The sequence below is a fragment of the Penicillium malachiteum genome, assembly GCF_028827825.1.
Source record: "Penicillium malachiteum strain IBT 17515 chromosome Unknown utg000001l:1.0-8184562.0:1.0-8186909.0, whole genome shotgun sequence".
NCBI lineage: Eukaryota > Fungi > Ascomycota > Eurotiomycetes > Eurotiales > Aspergillaceae > Penicillium > Penicillium malachiteum.
The window spans coordinates 1,567,518-1,592,320 of NW_026643094.1; the positions used below are offsets into that span (position 1 = coordinate 1,567,518).

The 24,803-nt window shown below is 48.6% G+C and overlaps 8 protein-coding genes across 8 annotated transcripts; 5 read left to right on the forward strand and 3 right to left on the reverse strand.

Moving 5' to 3' along the window:
* Positions 1–1,843: 1,843 nt before the first annotated feature.
* Positions 1,844–2,363, forward strand: N7483_000595 (4a-hydroxytetrahydrobiopterin dehydratase; the record flags this gene model as incomplete). The annotated part of the gene is made up of 2 exons (XM_057084033.1): positions 1,844–2,140; positions 2,199–2,363. 2 exons carry the CDS (start codon positions 1,844–1,846, stop codon positions 2,361–2,363), a joined length of 462 nt encoding a protein of 153 aa, XP_056950182.1.
* Positions 2,364–3,361: 998 nt separating this feature from the next.
* On the reverse strand, positions 3,362–4,339 carry artA (14-3-3 adaptor artA; the record flags this gene model as incomplete). Its single annotated transcript, XM_057084034.1, has 4 exons — positions 3,362–3,457; positions 3,516–3,586; positions 3,658–4,206; positions 4,279–4,339. 4 exons carry the CDS (start codon positions 4,337–4,339, stop codon positions 3,362–3,364), a joined length of 777 nt encoding a protein of 258 aa, XP_056950183.1.
* Positions 4,340–5,827: 1,488 nt separating this feature from the next.
* On the forward strand, positions 5,828–6,406 carry N7483_000597 (uncharacterized protein; the record flags this gene model as incomplete). The annotated part of the gene is made up of 4 exons (XM_057084035.1): positions 5,828–5,961; positions 6,135–6,200; positions 6,253–6,318; positions 6,376–6,406. 4 exons carry the CDS (start codon positions 5,828–5,830, stop codon positions 6,404–6,406), a joined length of 297 nt encoding a protein of 98 aa, XP_056950184.1.
* A 685-nt stretch (positions 6,407–7,091) lies between these two features.
* On the reverse strand, positions 7,092–9,254 carry N7483_000598 (putative nucleoporin Nsp1; the record flags this gene model as incomplete). The annotated part of the gene is made up of 4 exons (XM_057084036.1): positions 7,092–7,301; positions 7,368–7,491; positions 7,554–9,076; positions 9,126–9,254. 4 exons carry the CDS (start codon positions 9,252–9,254, stop codon positions 7,092–7,094), a joined length of 1,986 nt encoding a protein of 661 aa, XP_056950185.1.
* Positions 9,255–9,723: 469 nt separating this feature from the next.
* Positions 9,724–11,499, forward strand: N7483_000599 (DUF5102 domain-containing protein; the record flags this gene model as incomplete). The annotated part of the gene is made up of 3 exons (XM_057084037.1): positions 9,724–9,811; positions 9,883–10,706; positions 10,777–11,499. 3 exons carry the CDS (start codon positions 9,724–9,726, stop codon positions 11,497–11,499), a joined length of 1,635 nt encoding a protein of 544 aa, XP_056950186.1.
* An 826-nt stretch (positions 11,500–12,325) lies between these two features.
* On the reverse strand, positions 12,326–15,589 carry N7483_000600 (MIZ zinc finger domain protein; the record flags this gene model as incomplete). The annotated part of the gene is made up of 1 exon (XM_057084038.1): positions 12,326–15,589. One exon carries the CDS (start codon positions 15,587–15,589, stop codon positions 12,326–12,328), a length of 3,264 nt encoding a protein of 1,087 aa, XP_056950187.1.
* A 1,984-nt stretch (positions 15,590–17,573) lies between these two features.
* N7483_000601 (putative polarized growth protein (Boi2)) lies at positions 17,574–20,736 on the forward strand (the record flags this gene model as incomplete). Its single annotated transcript, XM_057084039.1, has 3 exons — positions 17,574–17,646; positions 17,740–17,880; positions 17,939–20,736. 3 exons carry the CDS (start codon positions 17,574–17,576, stop codon positions 20,734–20,736), a joined length of 3,012 nt encoding a protein of 1,003 aa, XP_056950188.1.
* A 947-nt stretch (positions 20,737–21,683) lies between these two features.
* N7483_000602 (uncharacterized protein) lies at positions 21,684–23,546 on the forward strand (the record flags this gene model as incomplete). Its single annotated transcript, XM_057084040.1, has 1 exon — positions 21,684–23,546. One exon carries the CDS (start codon positions 21,684–21,686, stop codon positions 23,544–23,546), a length of 1,863 nt encoding a protein of 620 aa, XP_056950189.1.
* Between the last annotated feature and the right edge of the window lie 1,257 nt (positions 23,547–24,803).

The window sequence follows — 24,803 nt, forward strand, 5'->3', positions numbered from 1 at the left end:
GCTGAATGATAGGTGTCGAATATTCCAGATGAAAAGGTCGCTTGCAAAGTCATTGTCAACCATTATCGAGGGGTTCATAAATCCGGACCAATTAGCCTAGAGAAGAAATAAAATCCACAATCCTCCTAATAGACTTAGCTGATGTACGGAGACTACTAGTCCATATGAGTACGTCGGTTGGGCCACGCAATCTTGGTCTCCTAAAGCTTCTCCAGCAAGACTCTCGGAAAATTCACTTTTGAAGAAATCGATCACATCCTTAGATACTGGCTTAAAAAACGAGACCACTTTCTTCTTGAAATCTATTACAACTGTTTGGGGAGAGCTCGTTATCAAATTCGCCTGATAGGTGAATTTACTGGCCTGAAATGGAGACTTGTTGTTAGTCTTTTCTATGACTATGATTTTGGATGCTCGACCTGTCACCTGGGCAAAAGATGAGAAAACAACATTCCAATACAACTCAATGAGCGACTTGAATTTTCTAGGTAGTGAAGTGATTCCTAGAGTTCGGTCAATTTCACCCCCTTCTGCGCTAGTATGAGTGCATGGTCGAAGATTGAACTAGAAATTCAGTCAACCCGCACTTACAACAACGGAAAATGTCTCAAATAGCTCGAGCAGCGGTCTTGATTATGACAAAATCATTCTCAACTCCTACCGGAACACTGCCAATTTCAAATGCTGCGATTCTGCCACCTACCCCGAAAACGAATTTACTCTCCAGTGGACCAAGTCCACCCCAGTCGAACCTCCAACCCTGGACCACCGGCTAGCAACGCTTGTTCAGAAACACATTAGGGGTTAAGAGTTTCTCAACCAAGCTGACTACTCACAAGAGCTGTGCACGTCCTTGACTCAAAGCTTTTCCTCTATTGGAGATTTTGAACTACCTCGAAGCCTCCGACAAAGCCCTCGCCAGGCTTAAAGAAGTCTTGGATACTACACGGACATCCTTGATGAAACCCTTCGTCAAGGAAAAAGGGTCTAGAACACTTCAAATATCTTGACGATGGAATTCGCCAATGCGTCAGAGAAGACGGGCAATGCCGATGCTCACGAAATGGAACAAGTCGTCAACATGACCAATTACCAAACCCGCAAAATCCGTGAGCCGCAAGCCCAAGCACATAAATGAAGGAGTCAACTTTCATAAGAGAAAGATTGAGCAATATTTGTACGCAACTTCACTGTGCTGGTAATACGAGAGAAGCTTATGGCGAAGGATGTGCTACCTTACCTCGAGAGGATAGGAATTATATCCCAAATCTTCCAACCAACTTCATTCCGCTCTGTTGGCATTGAATAGATATCCACTATCGACAATGACAGAGGCGAATGAACCTTGGAAGCTTTGCTTGAATTGTGGCGTATTTATTCTGGTCTATCGTATCTTATCATAATATTACCATGACTGTCTTCCAATTACTGATGTGACACTTAATAATAATAATCAACTTCTACCGTGACGCCACGAACACAGTTGATCTTTCTCTGCCAGTGCCTTATTCTTCACCAGATACTTCACTTAATAATCAAGACTCGAGACATTCTCATCTGTAATAATAGGATCCAGTTCTAGAACATGTCCATAGGTGAACATTGGTTTAAGTTCAAATTTCCCCTGATGTGCCCCAAATTTGAGCCTTATCTACATGCCCAAGTGTGCAATTGGTAACGTACCTATTCCAATGGTGGTGATGAGATCAAATGCGTCGACCCTAAATCATGTGACGCTCATTGCTAGTGCCCAGGTGGGTTCCAAGGTACCTTTCCCCTTGGGGCTGATTACCCCACCAAGATTGAATGTCAACACTTTAGTCTGAGAAATCACAGTTCAATGATGGCGGAAGCCTCGGTGAACATTAAGATCGCAGAAGGCGAAGACAGAGAGTTGGTCCAGACGGAAATCGAGGCATTGATCCACCAATCGGGCTGGGAACTACTGGGAGGCGATACTATTCGAAAGACGTTTCATTTCAAGACATATACAAAGGTTTTGGTTAGTGATCAAAAGCAGCAGACTCTTGGTGTTGATATTATCTTGTCTGATACTGAAACTGATTGGATATCTCAGGATTTCAATAACCTCGTCGGAGTAAGATGCAAATCACGGAATCATCATCCGGTGACAGTGCTCGTTCGTCCCTTCTTATTTGAAGAGGAGAGTATGAATGGGAAGCTAATTGAATATTCAGAAATTCTCCTCTGCTACTTTTGAGTGGACTACTCATTCACCTCAAGGACTCTCTGAGAAAGATGTTATCATGGCAAAGTACTGCGAAGAACAGGCTAAAGAGATTGGTGATGTGAAAGCTCAAGATGCCCCATCTTGCCAGGGCCCTAAAACAGCCAAGGTCTAGAATCATAAATGAATGGTCTTAGCGGTCTGGAATGTGCTAGCCAGGGAAACTACGGAGATCACTTTCAAGCTGGACCTGAAAAGATGGCGAGGTTCAAGGTGAAATCAAATGTGAGCTCGATTACACCAAGAGGGCATAGGCAGTATTGACTTTTCCATGGAAGATCAATATGATCGATCAATCAATCTACAAATACAACTACTTTCTATGGTGCCATTACTGATTCACCTCCTTGAGATCCTAAAATAACTCCCAGTCAACATACTTCTAACTCTCTAGGGTTCATCTAAAACCAAGGATCACAATCCATGGCTAACAGGGTATCTCCCCAGGCAAATACCAGGAGGTAAACATACCTCAGTTAATCTTTTAAAACCACATCTAGCGAAAATCAAACGCCACACGGGACAGAGTACGAGAGAACACAGAAAGAAGAGGAGAGAGAGAAAGAGAAGAAAAGCCAGATCGGGGATCGGTACGAGGCCCTCATTGTAGTCCTGATAAGGAGCTGATTTAAAAAAAATTCTCTGTCCGTGTGTGTATATGTGTTGGGGGGCGTTTGGAGAGTGCGCGCAAAGGGGACTCTTTCAAGAAAAAAGGGGTAAAATAAAGAGGCAAGTAGACAAAATAACAAGGCGAATGAAAAAAGAAAAGCGAGGAGAACACGGACAAGGTTCCAGACAGGTAGGGGAAGAACACCGGATCAAGAAATCAGGAAGTGCAAAGCGAAGAAGACAACACGAAGGGATTACTCCCATAGAAGAGCACACGGACGAAACCCCACAGATTCTTTCACCCCGTGGCCGTGAGGCTCTGGGATTACTCGCAAAAAGTTAAGGTGTTGTAACAATGAATCTCTCGGGGGATTTTTCTCCTATCCATATCAACTTGCGCTCCTAGCACCGGAAACCCCAGTCACATAGAAACTCTCTCTCTCGGTTGTCCCATCCACCCAAGGACGTGAGTCCATCATCAACATCTTTTTAGATTTTGCCGCTTTACTCAGCGGGCTTCTCACCCTCGGCGGCGGGGGCCTCCTCCTTCTTCTCGGCAGGAGCCTCACCAGCCTCGGCCTCAGAGGAGGTCCAGAGGGTCTATAAACGGAATTAGACGATTGCGAAACAAGCTACAAGATTTTCGAGAAGGACTTACCAGGTTGTCACGGAGAAGCTGCATAATAAGAGTGGAGTCCTTGTAGCTCTCCTCGCTCAGGGTGTCGAGCTCTGCAGAAATCATGTCAGTCACACTGGATATGTTTATGGGATTATCAGTTATATCAAGAATTGAAACGAACCGGCAATAGCATCATCGAAGGCCAGCTTGGCCAGGTGGCAGGCCTGGTCGGGAGAGTTCAGGATTTCGTAGTAGAAGACCGAGAAGTTCAGGGCAAGGCCGAGGCGGATGGGGTGGGTAGGGGCAAGGTCGGTCTGAGCGATCTCGGTGGCGGCCTTGTAAGCCTCCAGGGAAGCATCGGCAGCACCCTTGCGGCGGTCGCCAATGGCGAACTCAGCCAGGTAACGGTGGTAGTCGCCCTTCATCTTGTGGTAGAAGACCTTAGACTCGCCGCTCTGGGCAGACTTGATAAGGTGCTCGTCCAGAACCTCGAGGATGTCATCACAGATCTTGGCAAGCTCGGCCTCGATCTTTTGACGGTAATCCTTGATCAGAGTAACCTGAGACTCGTTGCCCTTGGACTCCTCCTTCTGCTCGATCGAGGTGACGATTCTCCAGGAAGCACGGCGGGCACCGATGACGTTCTTGTAGGCGACAGACAGGAGATTGCGCTCCTCAACGGTGAGCTCAACATCGGCCGAGGCGACGACCTTCATGTTCTCAACCATCTCTATTTTTCAAGAAAAAAACGAGTTGTTAATATATTGTGATTTCGTTGGATATAGATAAGAGGGAGGCGAACCTTCATAACGCTCAGCCTGCTCAGCGAGCTTGGCGAGGTAGACAGCATCTTCGTGACCCATGGTGAAAGGTTCTACATCAATCAAATTTAGTCAGTATTCTTCTTCTGCTTTGTCTTCATATAACATATATTGTCGTTATGTTGGAATATGAGTTTGTGGAATCACGCCATCGACATCATCGCCGACCGGGAGGGGTAGACACGGAGCGCCAGGACCCCCTTTGGGGGGGTAACGATAGTCCCACTTGACATCATTCGAGGAGATCTCTCCATCAAAACTGGCCATTCCCTCTCCCTATAGCGGATATCACGACGATCATGGAGAAGTTGATAGTGTGGTGGGCTTTCTCGATGTCTGGGGATGTTTGAATTCATGAAGCGGTCGCGGCCGTCCCGCCAAGTAAACAAGGGCGATGACGAATGCTGACAATCAGAGAGACAAGCGACTCTAGATAATAACCCATTGCGAGAAGGTGTTCATCTTGAAATGGACTCTTGTCTTGCCCGGGTTCAATGATTCTCCTTTCCCTCTCATTGTATGGAAGGGGAGAGGGGGTTTGTGAACAGACACTGTGGTTTGGGACTGCAGGGCGGGGGGATAACGTCCCCAGGAAAAGGGGATGGATAGACAAGATTGAAAGACGACCAAACTCACCTGGATTGTAGAGGAGAAAAATAGATCAGGAAGTGGATAAGGAGAGAAAGGGGGAAGTTCCAAGAGGGAAGAGAGTTGAGAGAGAAGAGGGGGAATCAACAGGGCGGTGTCGTTGGGATTTAACGCTACGGGGGGGACTTCTCTCTGCTTAAAGGAAATCTGCCTTGTTAACTACTGGTTTCTATGAGCAATGGGCATGTTCACATGGTCTCATGGATTATTTCATTTGATTTGGATTTTGCGTATTTGCGCCTTACGATTGCTTACTCCATACATCTTCTTCCCCATTTGATCTTGTTGGAATTGTTCGTGTTCAACACCTCTCTCTCTCTCTTCTGTGTGGTTCGGTGGGCCTTCCAGCGTCATCCCCCATCCCGCGCCCGCCAATCGTCCTTGACGTTCCCTACTTACGCCTCACTTTTGGATTATGTATTCTTGCTTCCAAGGTTTTTATACTTATAGGTCCATATGCGAGCCCTAACTTCCTTTGCATATGGAATGGTTCACACCAGGGCTAGGTTGAGTCTAGAATTAAGAGGCTCAGATACCAGGAATGCTATACGAAAGAATAGATATTTTGAAAAATTTACACATGAATAGTCATGAATCACAGTAACTTCTGTCATTTGAATCTCCAAATACGAATGATCTTCCCTGGAGCCCCTCATGATCTCTGACAGAGCCGAATGAGAGCACGTTGACTTATCGCAGAGATTTAGGAGCTGAGGAGTGCTGACATAATATATTATATAATGCACCCCAGAGTCACCTGATGTGTCGTCATGCCACCCATGGCAAGTAAGCTTGGTACCTTTGACCAAGGTGTACCTCCTCCTGCTTTCCCTCCTCTTTATTCTTTCTTTCTCTCATAACCGCATCCAATCCAAATTCACCATGCTCCGTCAATCCATCATCCGACCTGCGGCAACTGCCAATCGCATCCTGTCCCGTTCTTTCTCTGTTGCTGTGCCTAGAATGGGCGAAGGTGACACTGGAGCTCCTCGAGCTGGTGCAGGTGGCTCATCTGGGTACGTGGCATCCCATCTTCCTCTGCATTGACCCCCTCCTTGGTTCATTTCCCCTGTTCAGCTGTGCTTCTCTGGACATCAGTTGGAATAGGCACCGAGGCGCAGTCAGTCATTATGGCCTTGTCTGCCTTGCCGCATGACATCATTCGTTGCTGACATGACATGGGGCGTAGTGACTCATTTACCAAGCGTGAGGCTGCCCAGGAGGCCATGTACATCCGTGAGAAGGAGATCGAGAAGTAAGTTATCCGGTATGCTTGCAGCAAGGCAGATTCCTGACTCGAGTAACAGGCTCCACAAGCTCAAGAAGCAAATCGGTGATCAGCGCAAGCATCTCGATGATCTTGAGGAACACATGTATGCCGTCATTCCTTCTTTTTTTTTCTGGTATATGATAAGGCTAACTCCATCTAGTGACAAATTGACCAAGGAGCAGAAGCGGTAAATTAGCTGGTCATAGTACCTTCTATCCAGGTTGAACTTCGAAGTCCTCCAACCATGGCTGTATTTTAATATTCTCCGCTCCAATCGAATAACCTCTGTGGGGACTTTTTCATCAGCGACATGTGACTACAAATGATAGCCGAGCATATCAGGAGTTCATTTACTTTGATCTTGGACAAATGATGTATCCTGTAAGCAGCCACAATCTGGCAGTTGATCTACTAGTACAGAGTACCGGGGCCTAGATATCAAATGACCATAGATGGCCCAGTAAGCTAGTAAATTTCGAAGTCAATCTGGCTATCTCGCTATGATTTCCCTTTCTTGGGACGTGCATGTATCACGGAACTATAGAACTCAGAAGTGGATCAAAACAAGCTTGGAAAACTAACACCAGTTGACCCACCCGGGTAACCACCTTATTTTGAATTACGCCCTCTCTATCTTAATCGGAGAGACAGTTCAGCCATAACTTAGCCCAAGATGTACAAAGATAGAACGCAAAGCGACCCCAGGAATCAGAAGGCTTCTGCCATAGACCGACCACAAGGAAGAAGAGAGAAAAGAAAATACAGTAGTAAGTCATGCAAGGAAAGCTAGTTTGTAAAAACATGTTCTTTCCATTGAACCACGATAAAAGTAGATTAATCCCATTGAAAATCATAAGACGTCCCATCAGTCACTGTCTAGCGGCGTCCCATGTAGGAGCGGTAAAAGTCATCAGCGGCATTACCTCCGCCCATGCCAGGGCTAGCAAATCCGTAACCGAGGCGAGAGGAGATAGACTGGCCAGCCTTTTGAGCGGCCGCAACCTTACCCTGGAGCTCGGAGGTGCCTTGGTCGATGACTTGCAGCTGAGAAAGGTGCGAGTTGAGAATGCGCACAATTTGGGAAATCTGGAAGAAATGAAAGTCAGCATCGTGGATGTCTATTAATGACAGGATTGTAGAGACTGGACTTACTGGCTCGTCTGCCCGGTTGGTCTTTGTCAGGGTTGCTGAAGCACCGTTCACCTCCTCGATCATGCTGGTGAGATCCTTGCCCATCTCATCCAAGTGCTCAGAAAGCTTCTCGGCGAGTTTGTATCTAAAACAAATAAGTTAGATCATCAATCAGTCATTAAGGGGGAAATTTGTCTCATGACTTACGTTCTCTCGCGCTCCTGGTCCGGACCCTGAAGGGATTCGTTAGGACCCACTTGCTTCGATACCATCTCATCCACCTCGCGTTCATAACGATCGAGCCATGAACTAAGCTCATCTTGTTGACCCTCCACTGAAGCCAACTGACGCTCGACCTCTTGAGTAGCGCGCTCAGCATCAACAGTGCTACCATAAAGCTTTTGAACCTTGGTTCCATTCTCAACTAGCATCCGATCCCACTCAGCAACCTTCTCCGCTTGCTCACGGAAATCCTTCTGATACTTGGTCAAATCAGTTGCCCAGCGGGTGATAATCTCGTCCATAGTCTTATTCTTCAAGCGAGACTGAGCCGGGGGAGCCGGGCCTGCAGTCGACTGGCCAAGAGAAGAGGGAGCAGCAGTTCCAGCAGGAGTACCAGCGGTGGCAGTGGTAGAAGGAGCAGCTGTAGCGGTGGTCGTCTTGTCTCCGAATGCACTGGTCGCAGCAGGAGCAGCGGGCTGGGTAGAGGAAGCTGGAGCAGCGGGCTTATTGAACATCCCGCCTAATGGAGCAGCTGGGGTAGCAGAGGTTGTAGCCGGGGCAGTATTGGTGGCCGCAAGTCCTGAAGGGGCGGGTGCAGTTGTTTTAGGTGCGAACAGACCACTGGGAGCTGCTGCGGGTGTGGATGACTGAGGAGTAGAGGATGATGTGCTGCCGAGAGCAGGGAAGAGAGAGCTTGAAGTAGTAGCAGAGGATGACGTTGCAGGAGCTCCCAGCTGGAATGTAGGCTGGGAAGCAGCTGTAGTGGCAGAAGCTGTAGTGGCAGAGGTGGAAGGAGCCCCAAGAGATGGGAATGGTGATTTCATTGCTGCGCCACTTGGTGGACCGCCGGGCATGATGCCATTGAACAAGGAAGGGGCGCCTGGTGCAGGTCCAAACGCACTAGGCTTCGCGGCATTGGGTGCAGAGACCGCAGGAGTTGTAGATTCAGCTGGCTTTGCAGCACCGAACATGCCGTTACCACCGGCAGGGGCTGCGCCAAAGGTAGGCTTGGGGGTTGTCGATGTAGTGTTAGCACCGGCGCCAAAGAGGCTGTTGGTAGTCTGGGGCTGGGTTGCAGCTGGAGTAGCAGAGAGAGCTGGGGCCGTAGATGGCGTTGTCGAGGAACCAGTGGCCAATCCTCCAAAAAGAGCAGGGGTGTTTGACGCTGGGGGAGGACCTGCAGGAGTGGTTGAAGTAGTTCCAAACAAAGAGCCTCCGGTAGGACCGGGGGTTGTTGAGACTCCAAATGCACCGGTCCCGGACGAAGCGCCTCCAAACATACCACCAGCAGTTGCGCTAGGTGTAGCTGCGTCTGTCTTCGCGGGAGTCGAAGCGCCACCTCCGAAGAGAGAGTTGGTCGTTTGGCCGGTTTTGTTCTGTGCTTGACCGAAAGAGAAGCCTCCGCCGGTAGTGGTTGCGGAGGTTGCAGGTGTAGAAGTGAATGGACTGCTGCTGGGAGTGTTACTGGTGGCAGCACCTCCGAAGAGAGGAGACTGGGTGGTGCCAGGCTTGGCTCCAAATAGTGCAGGTGCGCCTCCAGTGTTTGAAGCTCCCTACATTTCCAAAAAGAGCACCACCTCCGGCAGCCGCGCCAGGATTTGAGGCATTCTGGTTGGTACCAGCGGTGCCAAAAAGGCTTCCGCCAGAAGCGCCGGTAGAGCCCGGAGTGCCAAAGGAGAAGGCCATGGGGATGTGTTGTCGCGGTCGAAGGACGGCTAGCTTTGAGAAAAAGGTGAAGAAAACGACGACCGGTAGTAGGTCGGGGGATCCTGTGGAACAGGATCACAGGCTCGAATGGAACGATGCGATCGTAACGGCGAAATGGGGATTGAGCGAAATGGGAAGGTGAGGGAAGGGCTCGTAAGTGAGAGGTTGAAGCTCAGAATAATAATCCGCAGGAGTTTGAGTTAACGCGCCAGTTGGTGCCTTAATGCCTGAGTTTCAGCAATGTCCGAATTTAAGCCTGGTAAATATGGCGGTCAACTCAGGTGAATCAGGCACCAAGGCAGAAAGTGTTCTGGACTCGAATCGATTGCAGGGAACACCGTCACTCTACGCTACACAACTCGACTCGCATGACAAGTTTCCGGCTGGTTCTTTTCCTCCTTCGCTCCCTTTTACTCCCATGTTCCAACCATAAGTTTAAAGCGCTATAATGTCGGACGCATCGCCGAACACGCCCACACACCTAGAACCTCCCAGCAAGACCACCGAGCTGGAAGACCCAGGAGCTGAAGACACCGGTATTATCTGTCCCTAGGACGTCATAGTCTTTGTTTAAAAATCTAATACGGTGTAAATTTGGCTTTTACAGCTTCCAACAGTGACGATGACCACTTCTCAGATGCCAGCGAAGGCCATGCATATTTACAATCAAGCCCACAATCTGGCAACACTTCCCCTGTCCCGCGCACACGAGTAGAGCGGGTCGACTCCAGCGCCCAGCATGGTAAAACCCCTGGGACCACCGCATATGACAAAATGGAGCAGGATGCTGTTCCCGACGAAATTGAAATTATACCCGAGGACGTGCAGAGCAAAGACCAAGCTGTGGCGTGGTCGCAGGATCGATCCGTCACCCCGGACGGCTCGTCAATCCCGCACACAGTGGTGGAAAAGACAGACCCCGATGAACCAAGCTTTGGGGAGGTTCCAGGGACAGAAGCATATGAAAAACGGCGAGCTGACGCAGTGCCTGACATGGTGACCACAGCACCGGATTCTGAGAATAATACGTCCTCACCACCGTCGGAACACGGTTCTACAGACACCGACTCTACCACTCAACCACTTCCTGAAACACGAGTCACCCCGGTGGAAGATATGCCCGCAGGGGAAGAATTACCATCAAGGCCAAGAGCCCATCAAAAATCCCCGAGTGATGCAGAGCCGGACGTTGTCGAACCAGTCGAGCATGCGCCAGAACCGACGTCACAATATAATCCAGTTGAAGAGGAGGTCGTGGAAACAAATGATGCCGACGATTTTGGAGATGACTTCGACGAATTCGTCGACGAAAATGAAGCAATGCCAGACGACGACTTTGGAGACTTTGATGACTTCGACGACGGGTTTCAAGAGCCAAGTGCAGACACTACAGAGGTTCTCCCTCCACAGCCTGCCGCCCCTCCATCTGTGGTATGTGTGGTCTAACTACACCAAATGCAAGACCCCAGCAAACTAACGCATTCAATCTCTCTCGCTTCAGCCATCCCTTATAGATTTCGACGTCTTCAAATCCACATCCGACCTCCTTTCATCCCTCCAGGGCACTCTCGACAACCTCCTCCCCGCCTCAAAAGACCTCAACTCACTACCGCCCGTGGACCCAATCCCCGACTCAGCCGCAATCTTCAGCACAGAACGATCCCTTTCTCTCTGGTCCCAACTCGTCGCTCCACCCCCACTCCAACCACAAAACTGGGTGAAATCCCGCATCCGCCGCCTCTTCCTCGTCAGTCTCGGTGTCCCGGTAGACTTGGACGAGATTCTCCCAGCCTCAAAACAGAAAAAACTTATCCTCCCCTCCATCGACCTCGAGTCAGGCTCCACTACACCCGCCGCACGCTCACGTAGCCAAGGCCGTGCAGAAGGCGACGGGACAAACAATAATGATCCGAATAGTAGTAGCGCAGCCGCAACGGGGCAGGCCCCCTCTCGATCGAAGACCATGCGGAGGGGTGCACCCCCGCCACCTGGTTTGGATCTCTCGGCTGTGCGGCGCTTGTGTGCCACTACGGATGCGGCTTTGGATGGATTAACAGATGGGGAGTTGAAGGGCCATGTTCAGGAGCTGGAGAGCTTTACATTGCGAGCCAGTGAGGTTTTGGAATATTGGCTTAAGAGGAGGGATGGCTTGGTTGGTGAGAAGGAAGCCTTTGAAGGCGTTATTGAGAATCTGGTCAGTCATGTTCGGAGAGTCAGGAAGTAAATTTGGTTTACTTCGCTCTTGGATGAGAAGATCATTTATCTACTATATTAGCCCTATGTATAATTTAATGTCGAGGTGGAAAATATCCGCTGAATGAGCATGACTGTTGTTTATCTCTTTATCTATTTTCATCTTTCTGTTCTCTTAACTTGAATTTAGGGTTCTCCAGATTGACTCGGATGTCAGTAAGAGAAGTGGCAGAATTAAACTACGACTCAAGTGCGAGCATCGCATCTAAGACCGATATGGGCACCACTAACACTTGCATAGTATTACTATCTCCTAATTTGTGATTTTTTGGTTGATTCGATCTATGAATATTTTTTTGAATATCTTGATTCTCCTAACTAACTCCAGCAAAAAAAATGCAGTAGTAGTATCAACATTGAACTTCTACTTTAACATAGCACTCAAGCAAAGCTCAACTCCTCAGAATCAACCAGCACCTTTAATGCTCTTTGAATACGCATTCTCTTCCATGGAGCGCAAACAAGCAAAAAGCTGATCTAAAGAGAGGAACCAATAGAAGAGCCATTCGGATTTGAGACACACACTCCAGGGCAGAGCAATGCAAAGAAAAAAAATGCAAGACAAAATAAACGCCGGGTAAAATAGGCCTTTGTGACCATAAGGGACTGCTTCTAACCATAAAGAAGCGGGGTATCTTTTTCTCGAAATGCAAGGAAAATTAAAACATGATAAAGGGGGATAATAAAAGTGAAGAAAGGGAGTGGCGATGGGGAACAATGGAGACCCTTCATGACGAAGATTGGAGAAACATCCATAGATGGTAAAGGATGTCATGAAGTAGATGGGAGAGTATCATTTAGTCTATTTCAATGACGATCCGCTCCTGCTGTGGTGCGGCAGTAGGGGTGGCAGAGGGTTCAATTTTTGGCCGTGAGGTTGGCGACTCAGCAGAATTTTGACTCGGTGGAGCCTTGCGCTTCAATGGAAGAGTTGAACGACTCGTTAATTTCGGAGAATGATTCGATACGCCTCTCAACTTCCATGATCCATCCCGGAAGATATCGATGGCATCGGCAGCATTGACCTGGCCGGTTCGAACGAGCTCCGCACGAATCTCTTCGAAAAACCGATCCAATACCAGGAGCTGTGGTCGAGCATCCATTTTGCAGATGGGACATCGCCATTTATCGTTCATCGGACCTGGGCCCGACACGGACTTCTGGGTTTTGATGAAGGTTTCCAAATCAAAACATTCGGGATGACTGCAGAAGATGGAGCGGGCTGGAGTCCGGAAGATTCGGGCAGTGAATGGATCCACCAGGCTGATGGTAAGACTGTCGGTCACAACAGCCAATTCATCATCGCCGGTGCCTTCATTGAGACGCTGCTGAAGACCTTGACGCCCAACCTCTGCTGGAACAGCTTTCACAAGGCTGCGCACCAGCTGGAATCCGGATGTCGTCATGACTTCTACTGCGAAGAAGTAGCGAATCTTGTCACATTCCTCCGGTCCCAGAAGAAGGTCAATTTTCAGCTTGTTTTCACCTGCCTTTAGGCATGAAGTGATATCAACAGGCAAATCTTTTCCATTGTGAGCTTTTCGACGCGGTGTCAGCTCCCCGTTGTTGACATGGATGTAAAAGACACTGGGCCATTTGGTCGATGATGTCGACCATCGGTCTATCGCTTTTGCCACCTCGGAAACTGGAACCTCGATACACCGCAGACGGTACGTTCGACAACCCGACTGGTAATTAACCGTGTTGAGGGTTCCTCCCTTCCCTGTTGAGTTGGTTGGGCGAGACCGCCTCTTCATGTCTTCGAGAGAGACAAAAAAATCCCAAGAATAGTTGTATTCCCCTTGTTCCACAATAGTGGGCTCCATGGCGAACTCGTTCAGGTAATGGTACAGCTCGGTTTCAACCGACTGACCGGCAGGATCGACCTTGACGCACTTCTTCATTGGATCACGAAGATTGACTTGATGAAGTCCAAAGAACATGGGATTTGGTGCAACGGTTTGGGGGATCTGATAGCCGGAAGGAGGAAGGAGTGGTTGCGAAGGAGGAAGGTGCGGCTGGGAAGGAAGAGGGCGGGCAAGCTGGGTCTGAGGAGTCTGTGGCGAGGGAAGCTGACGAGGTGAACCCGCCGGTCGAGTCATCATGTGTGCTTGGGAATTCTGCAACGCTACCTGGCTCTGTGGGTGAAAACTACTAGCAGAAGCAGACAAAGTGGGGTGAAAACTGGTAGCAGTAGCAAACAGATTAGGCCGCGAAGGATTTTGAGGGTTCTGTTGGACGTTTGTCTGTGGGTGATAAATCGGCACCGGTCCTGTTGGAGATGGAACATAGGTAACGTGCTGAGGTGCGTATTGACGATTTGCCTGCTGCCAAGCCGCGTAAACTGGTTGAACAGGTTGTCGAGGAGGGATGGCTTGCAGTTGACTATGTCCGGATGTCGGCGACAACTGACCGTTGGCATTCATTAGCCAGGCCTGAGTTTGAGACCTTTGCGCCTCTACCAAGTTTGTAGCTCTTGCCTGAGCTTCCTGTTGACTCTCCTGTATTTGTTGTACCTGCTGAGAAGGAAACTGGTATGGGATAGGACCATATGGCACCGGCACAAAATGGGGTTGTAACTGCATGTGACGCTGAGTAGGGGCAGTTTGAAGAGCCGGGACAGCGCGAGACATTTGAGCTGACTGAGGAGATGGCACCGTGGCAGACTGGGGGGTTGGTGGATTAGAAGGTCTGCGCGCCCCATTCGTGGTCACGAGATTCGATGGGAGACTGGGATGTCTCCTGATATTTGACCGTGGGGCCGAGGCTTGATTGAGAAGAGAATTTGACATAGCATGCGTTAGCTGTCTGAGTTGGGGAGACTGAGGGATTTGTGAGGGCACAGTCAAGGTGCTGGGCAATGGTATTTGGCCTGGTCCACCCTGCATAGGAATTTTCCGATACTCATCAATCAACTGATAAAGAGATTCTTTGGGCATGCCTCGCTGATCTAGGTCCAGATCTCTTTTAAACAGATGATTGAGCTTCACTTGAATTTCGCTGGCATTGTTGCAAGAACCGTATAGATTGCGACACATAGAGGCAAAGATCACAGTCATGAACACTGGCGATTGTATTTGAAATTCCTGTCTTATCTCCTGCACGAGTGGAGGAAACCCACGGTTGGAAACCTTCTGATAAATGGGGGTGTTTACGTCCAGAAAGCGGTTCCCAAGTAGTGGAAGACACTTCACCAGCTCATCAATCATAGATTTATACCATAGACATGATTTCATCTCAGTTGCATTGAGCGGGGTACGGGCAAATCGGAGCAGCATTTCCCTGTGAAGGAATTTGTTGTTTTCTAGCAATGATTCCACTGTATTAAGTCCTTTGACGCAGTCAGGTGTATTGAGTTCAGGAATCTCGGTGAGGATGTTGAAGCCCAGAGAATGTCTGCAGTACAGCTGGTGCAGAACCAGATACAAAAGATCTTGGTGATTGCAGGCATCTTCCAGCAAACAGATTCTCGGCTCTGCAATCGGAGTCTTGTGCGCTGAGGGACATTCTCTCAGAGCGCCACATTGCTTCCGCCATAGGTCCCATGTGATCTGAGTTGGAATCGATTGAGGGTTTAGTTGAACCATGGGGGCACTGTCAGTGACTGGCAACGAAGTTCCATTAAGAGGTTGTACGGGGTGTGGGAGTGTGTCTATCCTCCACTCAGGGGTTGGGTCTGCAATCGTTGTCACTGGTGGTGCCCGGAGCTGACTTGTGTCAGGTTGGTTCGGTCCAGAAACAGTTTCATTGGTCCCAGATGTCCCATTGCCTACGTTGGATGTGGTAGCTGTGGTCTCAGATGGACCTGAGAGGTTTTCAGCGAGTGGAGTAGCGGGTGGAGCAGTGGCTGGAGACCCGGCTGTTTGTAGATGACTGATCACAGGGCTTGGATGTGAATCTGTACTTGGAACTGGTGAAGGAAGCGCGGCTGTTTGTGGGATCGGTGTTGGGGGTTTCTGAGGTTTCCGGGGCAGACCCGGGGTAGGTCTGGGGTGAGTGCTCGTGCTTGTGTTTTTAGGTGGGTCCGGTTTCTTAGGAAGTGAGTGGGTAGAGAGAGTCATGGAGTCCCCGGGAGGAAGGTCCGAGTATTGTTGACTCTCTTCTGGTGTGACGGGAGAAATGAGTGAAGCTTCCGGGCGGTCGGAACTTTTGGAGATAGAGGGATTCGGAGGATTTGAAGGATTTCGATCTGAACTTGAACTTGACTTTGACCTTGGATTTGGATTGGGATTGGGATTGGGAGGGTTCATGCCATTGCGCTGAGGAGATGGTATCACCGTGGTCCTAGAGCCTTGCATCCAGTCCTTCCGCGAACTTCCCAAGAAATAACTGGCAGTAGAATTGGACTGTTGGAGGTGATCGGCGCTTGGACGCGATCTTTGAGTTGCGGGAGACCCCATGATGGGATTAGTTCCCCCAAGCGGATCGATCTCTGTACTCCGGTATGAGATGTAAATCCTCAGAGCCTCGAGAAGTTGGGAGGTTTCATATGAGAAGAGTCCCAAAGGTGAAGGTTCTAGAAGGAATGAACTTGGGAGAGATAAAGGAGTGTTTGTTTGTCTTTCTTTGTTGCTTTTTTTTAAGAACGAGAACCCTGGTTCATTCAGTACTTAGTACTTAGTTCTCCGGTTTCCGTTTGGGGTTAAATCAATTAGACTGATCATTTACATAGGGGAGAAAAGAGGAGAAAATTCATAGAAATATGCACATATTCTTATATGATCTCTAAGGGCTCTTTAAAACTAAATCTTCATAATCCAGAGATTCTTTATGTTTTGTTATTAACGAATAAAAAGAAGTCAATGAACCAACAAAGAGGGGTGACTGCGCCCATCACAACTTTTAGTGGCGCGCGCGTAGAAGGTGCATTATGTAGTTAACGTTGTTGATGCAGGTACTTTTTATTTTGTCTATAGAGTACAGAGTAGGGAAGTAGATTATGGGATAATCAGAATGTACAATATTCTCTGTATTTATCCTATTATATAACATGGAATTAATTAGAAATAAATAATAATCAATTTTCAGGCTGCACTAGTAGTACTAGTACGAGAGGAATAGGTATAAATATGATAGATATGGTCGGGTATCTTATAGTAATTAGTATGAAGTACCAGGTACATCATTCTATATGACACAATATATTTAGATAAAAGTATCTTCTACTTACATAGACACCGAGATCTCGGCCGCATTCATCAGACGAATTCATCGTTTATTATTGACCAATTTGTCTGATTTCATTTGGATTATTCTACTATTAGTATATTCTATGTAAATCTTCCTAATTATTGCAATTATAACTATTTGATTAATGTACTTCTCTTCTTACATTTGAATTCGATTTTGTCCTACTCGACTTTCTAATTTCATCTACCGTGGGACTTTCCCAACTTCTTCCTTGACGGCCATACCACGTCACTCGTATCCCCTTGACCCATAATTTTTCGATTCTTCTTCAGCTCACTTTTCCCTATTTTTTTTTTATCCTAATTCGCGATTTTTCCTTATTCTATCTTTTTGCCCGCTGTCATCTACCAGGTGGGTCGTGTCTCGGTTGTTGTTTGGAAGCTTTTGACGGCCCCATTCCACATCAGATTCCTAAAATCTATGTTCAACTTGGCATGATAGATCTGATCCGCGTCCGCCCGCACACGCCACATTGCTCTTGAGTTGATCGCATCGGGGGATTCGATTCTGGTGGTTTTGCACCGAAACTGGAACTGCGCTCGCCCCGAGGTACGTACTGTCATGGACCCCTCGGGCTTATGACCTAATGAACCTAACAAGTCCACTCTAAGCCCAGACGGGCGCACTAGATTCCGGCCCTTTTACATTCTCTCCCCTGCTCTACGATTTCACATTACTCTCGCAAGGATTCCGAGCCTGGCGAGGTTGAAGCCGCCTTGTTCACTTCCCCTCAAAAAGGGCTTGAGGGTCTCTATGTCCCTGCGACTGATCTAGTCTTTCTCCGAACAACCCGTTCCTATTTTTTTGACCTGTCCCGCGCGATCTGGACCTTGCGCCCCCAAGTCCGATTACACCATGGCCGACGCGCACCTGGCGCCGCCCCCACCACCGCAGAATGTTCAGCCAGGGGATTATCTCGTTGTTGTTCGTAAGTGAATCTCTGCGCGCGATCTGTAGGAAGCGAAAATCCTCATTGCGTTACCTTGACTCTTCATCATGAATGCGCCTAACTTCGAGACAGATGGCCACGTGGGGGGAGAAGATGAATTGCAGATGCGATGCAATCAACTGATCAGGTTGGTAGAGCTCGACGACGAATTCGGAGATGGGTGGTGGCTTGGTGAACATGCAGATACAAACCAGAGAGGACTCTTCCCCGCAGGTACGCACATGGAACCGAAAAATAGATGGCATTGAGCCGAGCTAATTTACCCCACTAGGTTTCACCAGGAAAGCTAAAAGACACGAATACCAGCAATATGTCAATGCGCTTCGCATTGATTCTGGTCAGGGGATGTACTCTTTAGAAAAGACCGAGTCGCCGGCCCAGATCGAACCAACTACCCCGAAAGACAGAGGCTTTGGTGTTGGGGAGAGTCAACAGACTACTCCTCAGGCATCGCGACAAAACAGTATTCCGGAAGTGTCCCGAGTCATGGATTCCCCTGCGCAACATCGATCAGCCTCATCTCCGTTGCCACAGTCTACCTTGGCTGCCGATATTCAAAACGCATTACGTCCGTCCGGAAGTCATCATGTAAATGGAGAGGAGAGCCCGGTGATGAATGAAACACTGAGCGTGATCGATGAACACATCACCGATATGAACACCCCTCGTCACAGCCTTTCCACGCAGGATGCAAAGACAATCAACGACTCTGGCAGCGAATACAGTAGCCACATCAGCCATAGATTGTCCTACATCAATGGACATGAGACGGATGAGGAAGAAGGTGAAGCTTTGACCGAGGAGGACGTCAGACGATGGAATCAAATAGAGACTGCCAATCACTTGCGAAGCCTCGGCGTGGATCACAAACATTGCGATATCTTCGAAATTGAGGAGATTACGGGTGAGGTGCTGCTTGAGATGAACCAGGACTTCCTTTTCATGAAAGAGTTTGATTTTGGCGTTATGGGCAAGCGACTCAAGACCTGGCACAAAATCAAAGCATTCCAGGAAGAAGTAGGAGTAGGCGGCGGCAGACAACCTCAACGGCAGCCATCGCAGCACAACCGAGGCACCATCGTCGGCTACCCCAGCCCTCACGATGAACGATCAATGTCCCGCGCCAGTCAAGCTCACCCAGGGCCCTTCCTTCCTCGTATCCCAACCGTCTCTGAGAAGACTGGCGCAGGCTATTCGCGAGCTGCATCTATGGGACCTGGGCAACATCCAAGACTGGCCAGCAATGGAAGCTCACCTATCACACCCATGACTCCTCCTCGCTATCCTGCACCAGACTCCAGGAGGTTATCCGCTGCTTCGATTCGCGAACTCAATCACAGTCGCCGACACTCATCTATCGATACGACTCAGCGCGGCGTTCCCGAATTCTATGGCCACCAGAAGAAGCCATCGTTTGATCGAAGTTGGACTCTCAACGGTGGCACCAGTGGACTGCCATATCGTCCCGGAACCTCGGTAGGCACTCCATCAGAAGGATACCGGACTTTCCGTGGGACCACTGAATCAGAACCCAACACTCCGGAGGGATTCGATGACTTGGATCGGGGATATTTCTCGGGCACAGAAGTGGATACGCGTCGAACTCGGCGTCTACAGAAACGAAATGCGTCGAACAGTGGTAGCATTGGTCATCATTCTCGGAAGTCAAGCCACCATGAGGAGCCGCCATTGCCTCAACTTCCCAAACGCCAATCCAGGATTGGTAGCGTCGACTCTCTGCGCGACGATGGGAAACATGTCTCGACTGCATCTAAGATTTATAACGACTCTCCCGCCACAAAATCTCGTCTGCGCAGTCTGAGCCAGCGAAGCTCGGGTCCGGTTGGCCGCACTTCTACGTCGTCCAACACCGATACAAAATCTGGATTTTTCGCTAGTCTCGCGCCTAAGAAGAAAGGTGGTGATGCCGACAGCTCTGCTCGTGCATCGCACTTTCAACCTCTAAGGAATGTTGGTCCAAAGATGCGACGAGCCGTAGGAATGCGCGCAATCTCAGATGCCGCCACCAAGGATAGTTCTGCCCCTGCCTCTCCCCGAGAATCCGAGGGTAATGTCGCTCGTACCGGCTCTACCACGCCGTCTGGAACTTCGAAGAGCTCAGAACGACACAGCACTGACGGTTCCGGTAAAGCCGGCGAGGCTCCTGGATTCGTTGTCCGTCCTCGAACTGTGAAATCCAAGAAGGATACCAGCGCCTATACCCAAGGTCTGGAGAAGAAGAGCCCACTGGAGCAGATGGGTGGATGCGACTACCATGGTTGGATGAAGAAGAGGTCCTCCAACCTGATGACTACATGGAAGCCTCGGTTGTTTGTTTTACGTGGTCGACGTCTTTCTTATTATTACACCGAAGATGATCTGGAAGAACGAGGCTTAATCGACATCACCGCCCACCGCGTGCTTCGAGCAGATAATGACCCCATCGTCGCATTGCATGCAACGGTCACCGGATCCACAGCTCAACCTGCCAATGCCGGCAGCACAGAGCAAGGAGCGAAGGGCGCCAGCAGTCCCTCTGGCTCCGAATCGACAAAGCTCAAAGAGCCAAGTGGACCTTTCTTTTTCAAGCTGGTGCCTCCAAAGTCTGGAAATTCACGCACCGTTCAATTCACCAAGCCTACTACCCATTACTTCCAAGTCGATAATGTCAAGGAGGGTCGTCTTTGGATGGCAGCCCTCATGAAGGCAACTATCGAGCGCGATCTAGATCAGATTGCCGTCACGACCAATAAACAGAAGACTATCAGTCTCAAGCAAGCCCAGCTCATGCAACAACGGCCGCCAGCTCTCATGGGCAACCCGCGTCATCTCGAATCCGAGAAACTGGTTGAAGAGGACGAGGAAGATGAAGGTCTTCGAATTGAAGGACTCAATTTGACCAAATCTGGATCTTCAGAGGGCAACTCTTTTGTTGACGTCAAGGGCGAAGTGGACGGAGCCTCTCACGCTTCTCCTATTACTCCTGATGAATCCAATCCCAATCCTCTTGGAGAAATTAACATGGGCCCGACTTCTCTTCTTCCTAGTCCTCTGGCTAAGAATGCTTAATTGATTCGACAAATCTTCGGCAAATTTACTGTCAAATCTTTTGCAGAATCTTGTTAGCCATATAATACCTGTTGAGATCTACACATCTGACCTTTCACCATCGAACTTTGTTCCACATCGTGCCATTCATGATCTATTCCCCCCGTTACTGTTCTTTTCTTTTCTTTTATTCCTGATCAATCAGCTTTTTCTTTGGCCATTTCACCAACCCCCCTTGTCCTTCCCGCCTCTCTTCTTCAACCTTTTGGCGTTTGATGTGATATACCCCTCGCTCCAACTTTCTGTCCCCTTCATTCTTGGTTACTACCAAATTCTATCTCAATTATTTGGATACGAAGGGTTTGTTTTCTTTGCAGGAGTGTATGATGACCTGGCTTATGAGAGGACGATATGGAAGTAGTGGCTGAATCCCGATTTCTTCTACAGAATTTTAAACTTATGGATTGTCACACCATTATTTAGTAATTTAATCGCTTATATATTAATTCTCAATGCGTCATAGGTAGGAAGTAGGCTATCATCGGTACTAGTAGGTCGTATCTAGTAGGATTTGAACTACTACTAGTAGTACACCTTTCGTCCTAGTATATTTAGCTGTCTGAGAATAATGAGAGAAGACTCACCATAATCCTAATCTAATTACCTTCTAAATGATTCAATTTGTTCTTTTCCGATTAAATAAATTTCAATCTTCAAGTTATGCAAAAATTAGTTCATGCCAGGGGTATCAGGTTGCATGATACCTCACTATTAGTAGACGAGTCTAGCTCCGCTCCGCAAGCTGGCGCGGCCTACGGAGGTTCAGGTTTGCTGTTTACCAAGTGCTCCTTCGTGCCTCGACAACGCCCAGGACTACAACTGGACCCACACTCCTTTATTTACATTCACTATGATGTATATTATTATTTTTTGAATATCTTATCTAATAATCTCGATCGTCACCCTCCATGTCCCTCCGCTCATTGCTCGGCCGCCTCTTTGCGCTCCTTCTCCCCCTCAGCGCCGCAGCCACCATTTACCTATATCTATACCCAGTCTTCAATGGCTGTGCATTCCCTCTGCCTTCCTCCCAATCGGGAGCAGAAGCTACGACAACTCTAGAGAAACTCGAGCAGAGCCCTCTGGCCAATACATTCCTCCAACACCTCCGTACTTCGGATCCCGCAAACACTCAACCCGCCATCTTCAGACTCCTCGTCCTCGCAGACCCCCAGTTAGAAGGCGATACCTCCCTCCCATTCCCAGAATATGAACTTATTCCACGCATACGCGCGCACTGGGCCACTGTCCAGGAATCACTCAATGCCTCGTCAACACCGGGACCTCTCTCCCTCCTAAACTCGAACACCCTCTCAAGCATCGGAGCCGGTCTCTGGTGCCTCGCAACAGAAGATATCCCTCGCTCTCTTCGCGCAACTCAAAAGCGGGTAGACCTCCTCGGAAACGACTACTATCTCGCGCATATCTACCGGACACTTTTCTGGTGGACTCGTCCCACCCATACAACCGTGCTCGGTGACCTCCTAGGAAGCCAATGGATCCCAGACGATGAATTCACCGATCGAAGTCATCGCTACTGGGAGCGTGTATTCCGCGGTGGACTTCGCATCGACGATAACATTACCTGGACAGGTGCAATCGCCAACCACACAGCCGATCAAGTCAAGTCAGATTCACATCTAGAGCCTCTGGGCCCGGGATCTAATCCTGAATGGGCACGACGAATCATCAATGTAGCTGGGAACCACGATATCGGGTACGCTGGAGACGTGAGCGAGGCGCGAACGGCGCGTTTTGAGCAGGAATTCGGACGTGCGAACTGGGATATTCGGTTCCAACACCCGCCTATTCCACGTGGGGAGAATGATGTGGAGGATGTGAACTTTTCGTCCGAGTCTGTGATAACGCCCACATTACATGTTATCAATCTCAATACTCTTGTTTTCGATACGCCGGCCCTTTCATCGGAGGTTCAGTCGCAAAGTTATACATACCTCAATGATCTGATTAGCGAGCGATCGTATCCCGTTGAGGATAAATCGACGTTCACATTACTACTTACACATTTGCCTCTTCATAAAGAGGCCGGAATTTGTACCGATGGACCTTACTTTACGTTCCATGAAGAGGATGATGAAGAGGGTCTAGATGGGGTTCCGCGTTTCCTAAATGGTGGATTACGGGAACAGAATCATCTCAGTGATTACGTTAGTGATACAGGGATTTTGTCCGGGATTTTCGGTATGAGTGGACAGGAGAACGCGCCTGTTGGTGGGCATGGGCGAAAGGGATTGATCCTCACGGGACATGACCATACAGGTTGTGATACTGTGCATTATGTTGAGAGAGTGATTGCCAATACCGAGAATGAAAGCGAAGACGAAGCTGTGGAACCTGCTCAGAACTGGAAATGGGTTGCGAGACGGTACCAGAAGCAGTATGAGACAGAATCAGCGTCGGAAACTCCATCAATTCGTGAGGTTACCCTACGTTCGATGATGGGTGAGTTTGGTGGAAATGCCGGACTCCTTTCCGTCTGGTTTGATACGGATATGGGAGAATGGGATTATGAGATTACCTTGTGTCCTGCTGGTGTGCAGCATATTTGGTGGGCGGTGCATGTCACTATATTGGTGACTTTTATTGTTGGATTGCTTTGGTTCCTTGCTGGTTTTATTGGAGCTAAGCAGTCTGTAAAGGAGGACACTGTACCTATAAGATTGAATGGTACTGGGGAGAAACCTAGCAAGAGTCAGCGCGAAGACGAGGCTGCGGCAGGAAAGAGGCGAGTTGAGCATCGGAAGATATGAGATCTACGACTAGATGGATATATGGGGTCTTAGATATCTAGTATATATGAAGCTATTTGGAATCCCGAAGTTTCCAGTGTGCGACTCAAGTGCTAGCAGCAGTCTTTACCCAGTAGATCACTGCCAGAAACAGACATCTGGATGCCAGTGGCTACTGGCAACTATAGAGTTTATCATAATTTTCCACGGGTAAGATCTTCATATAAGATATCATCATGCTGGAGTTACACTAGCCCATGTGTTGCATTATTTGTTATTTGCTGAAGTCTCTCGCCCATAAAATTGCCTAGAGCCGGTAAAAAGTCCAACGGAATGCTGTTACAGCTTTGTTCCGAGACTTGATTCTCACTCGCAACTTGAATTGCTCTATACCGTTCAGTGAATTGTAAGACCAAGTTTGCCACCTTGGAAAGCTCTCTGATTATTTGCATAGCTGCCGTCTCTCCTATTGCATCATAGGAAACTCCAAGATTATTCCATGCCCGCATGGCCACTGGCATGTCTTGTCTTGTCCGCGGACTGTGATTCGGAGAGCACTTGAATTTATTGATTGTCATAGAATGCACATCAATGATGGATATGCATAGAGCAGATATCAACATTCCAGTTTCAGCGCGGTCAGAACAAGGGCATATTAGGATGCTCGAAAGTCGGAGAAGGGCGTTGGCTATAGTTTGTGATGCTAAGTCAAGTAGAACGGGATCTACTGAATGGATGCGTCTGATCTGCTCTGCCGAAACATCTATCTCTGCGAGCAAATCCATAATATCAAGTACACAGTCTGAATCAGTGTGAGTTTGTTGAGCACTTATAGTTTGCTGTGCTTGTTGAGTTTCGAAGACTATTTGATGAGGATTTTGCCTGATAGCATCAGGTCCATGCATGTAATCGGTAATATTGACGGGTGCAGATGTCGTGCTGAATCTAGACAACAGCTTGTTTCCCTCGTCTATGAATCGGGTTTCTTTCAATGCTTTTGTAGGGGGTTCCGTATCTTGAACAGTGTTTGCTTCTGACGACTCGTTGGGCCGAAATGGTCGTCCAACCCGTCGTGCAGGGCTGTATAAGCAAGTGAAGCCCATTTTTGCACATCGCGCACAAGATGGCTTATCTTTGGAACAACGTACTTTCGAGGATGCGCATCTATCACAAGAGTCCTTTAGTCGGAGACTTGGGGATGATGTTCCTGGTATCTCCATATTGTTTCAAGTTGTCGGGATCAATGATCTCTTGTAAGACTTGAGGCACTCAAATCAG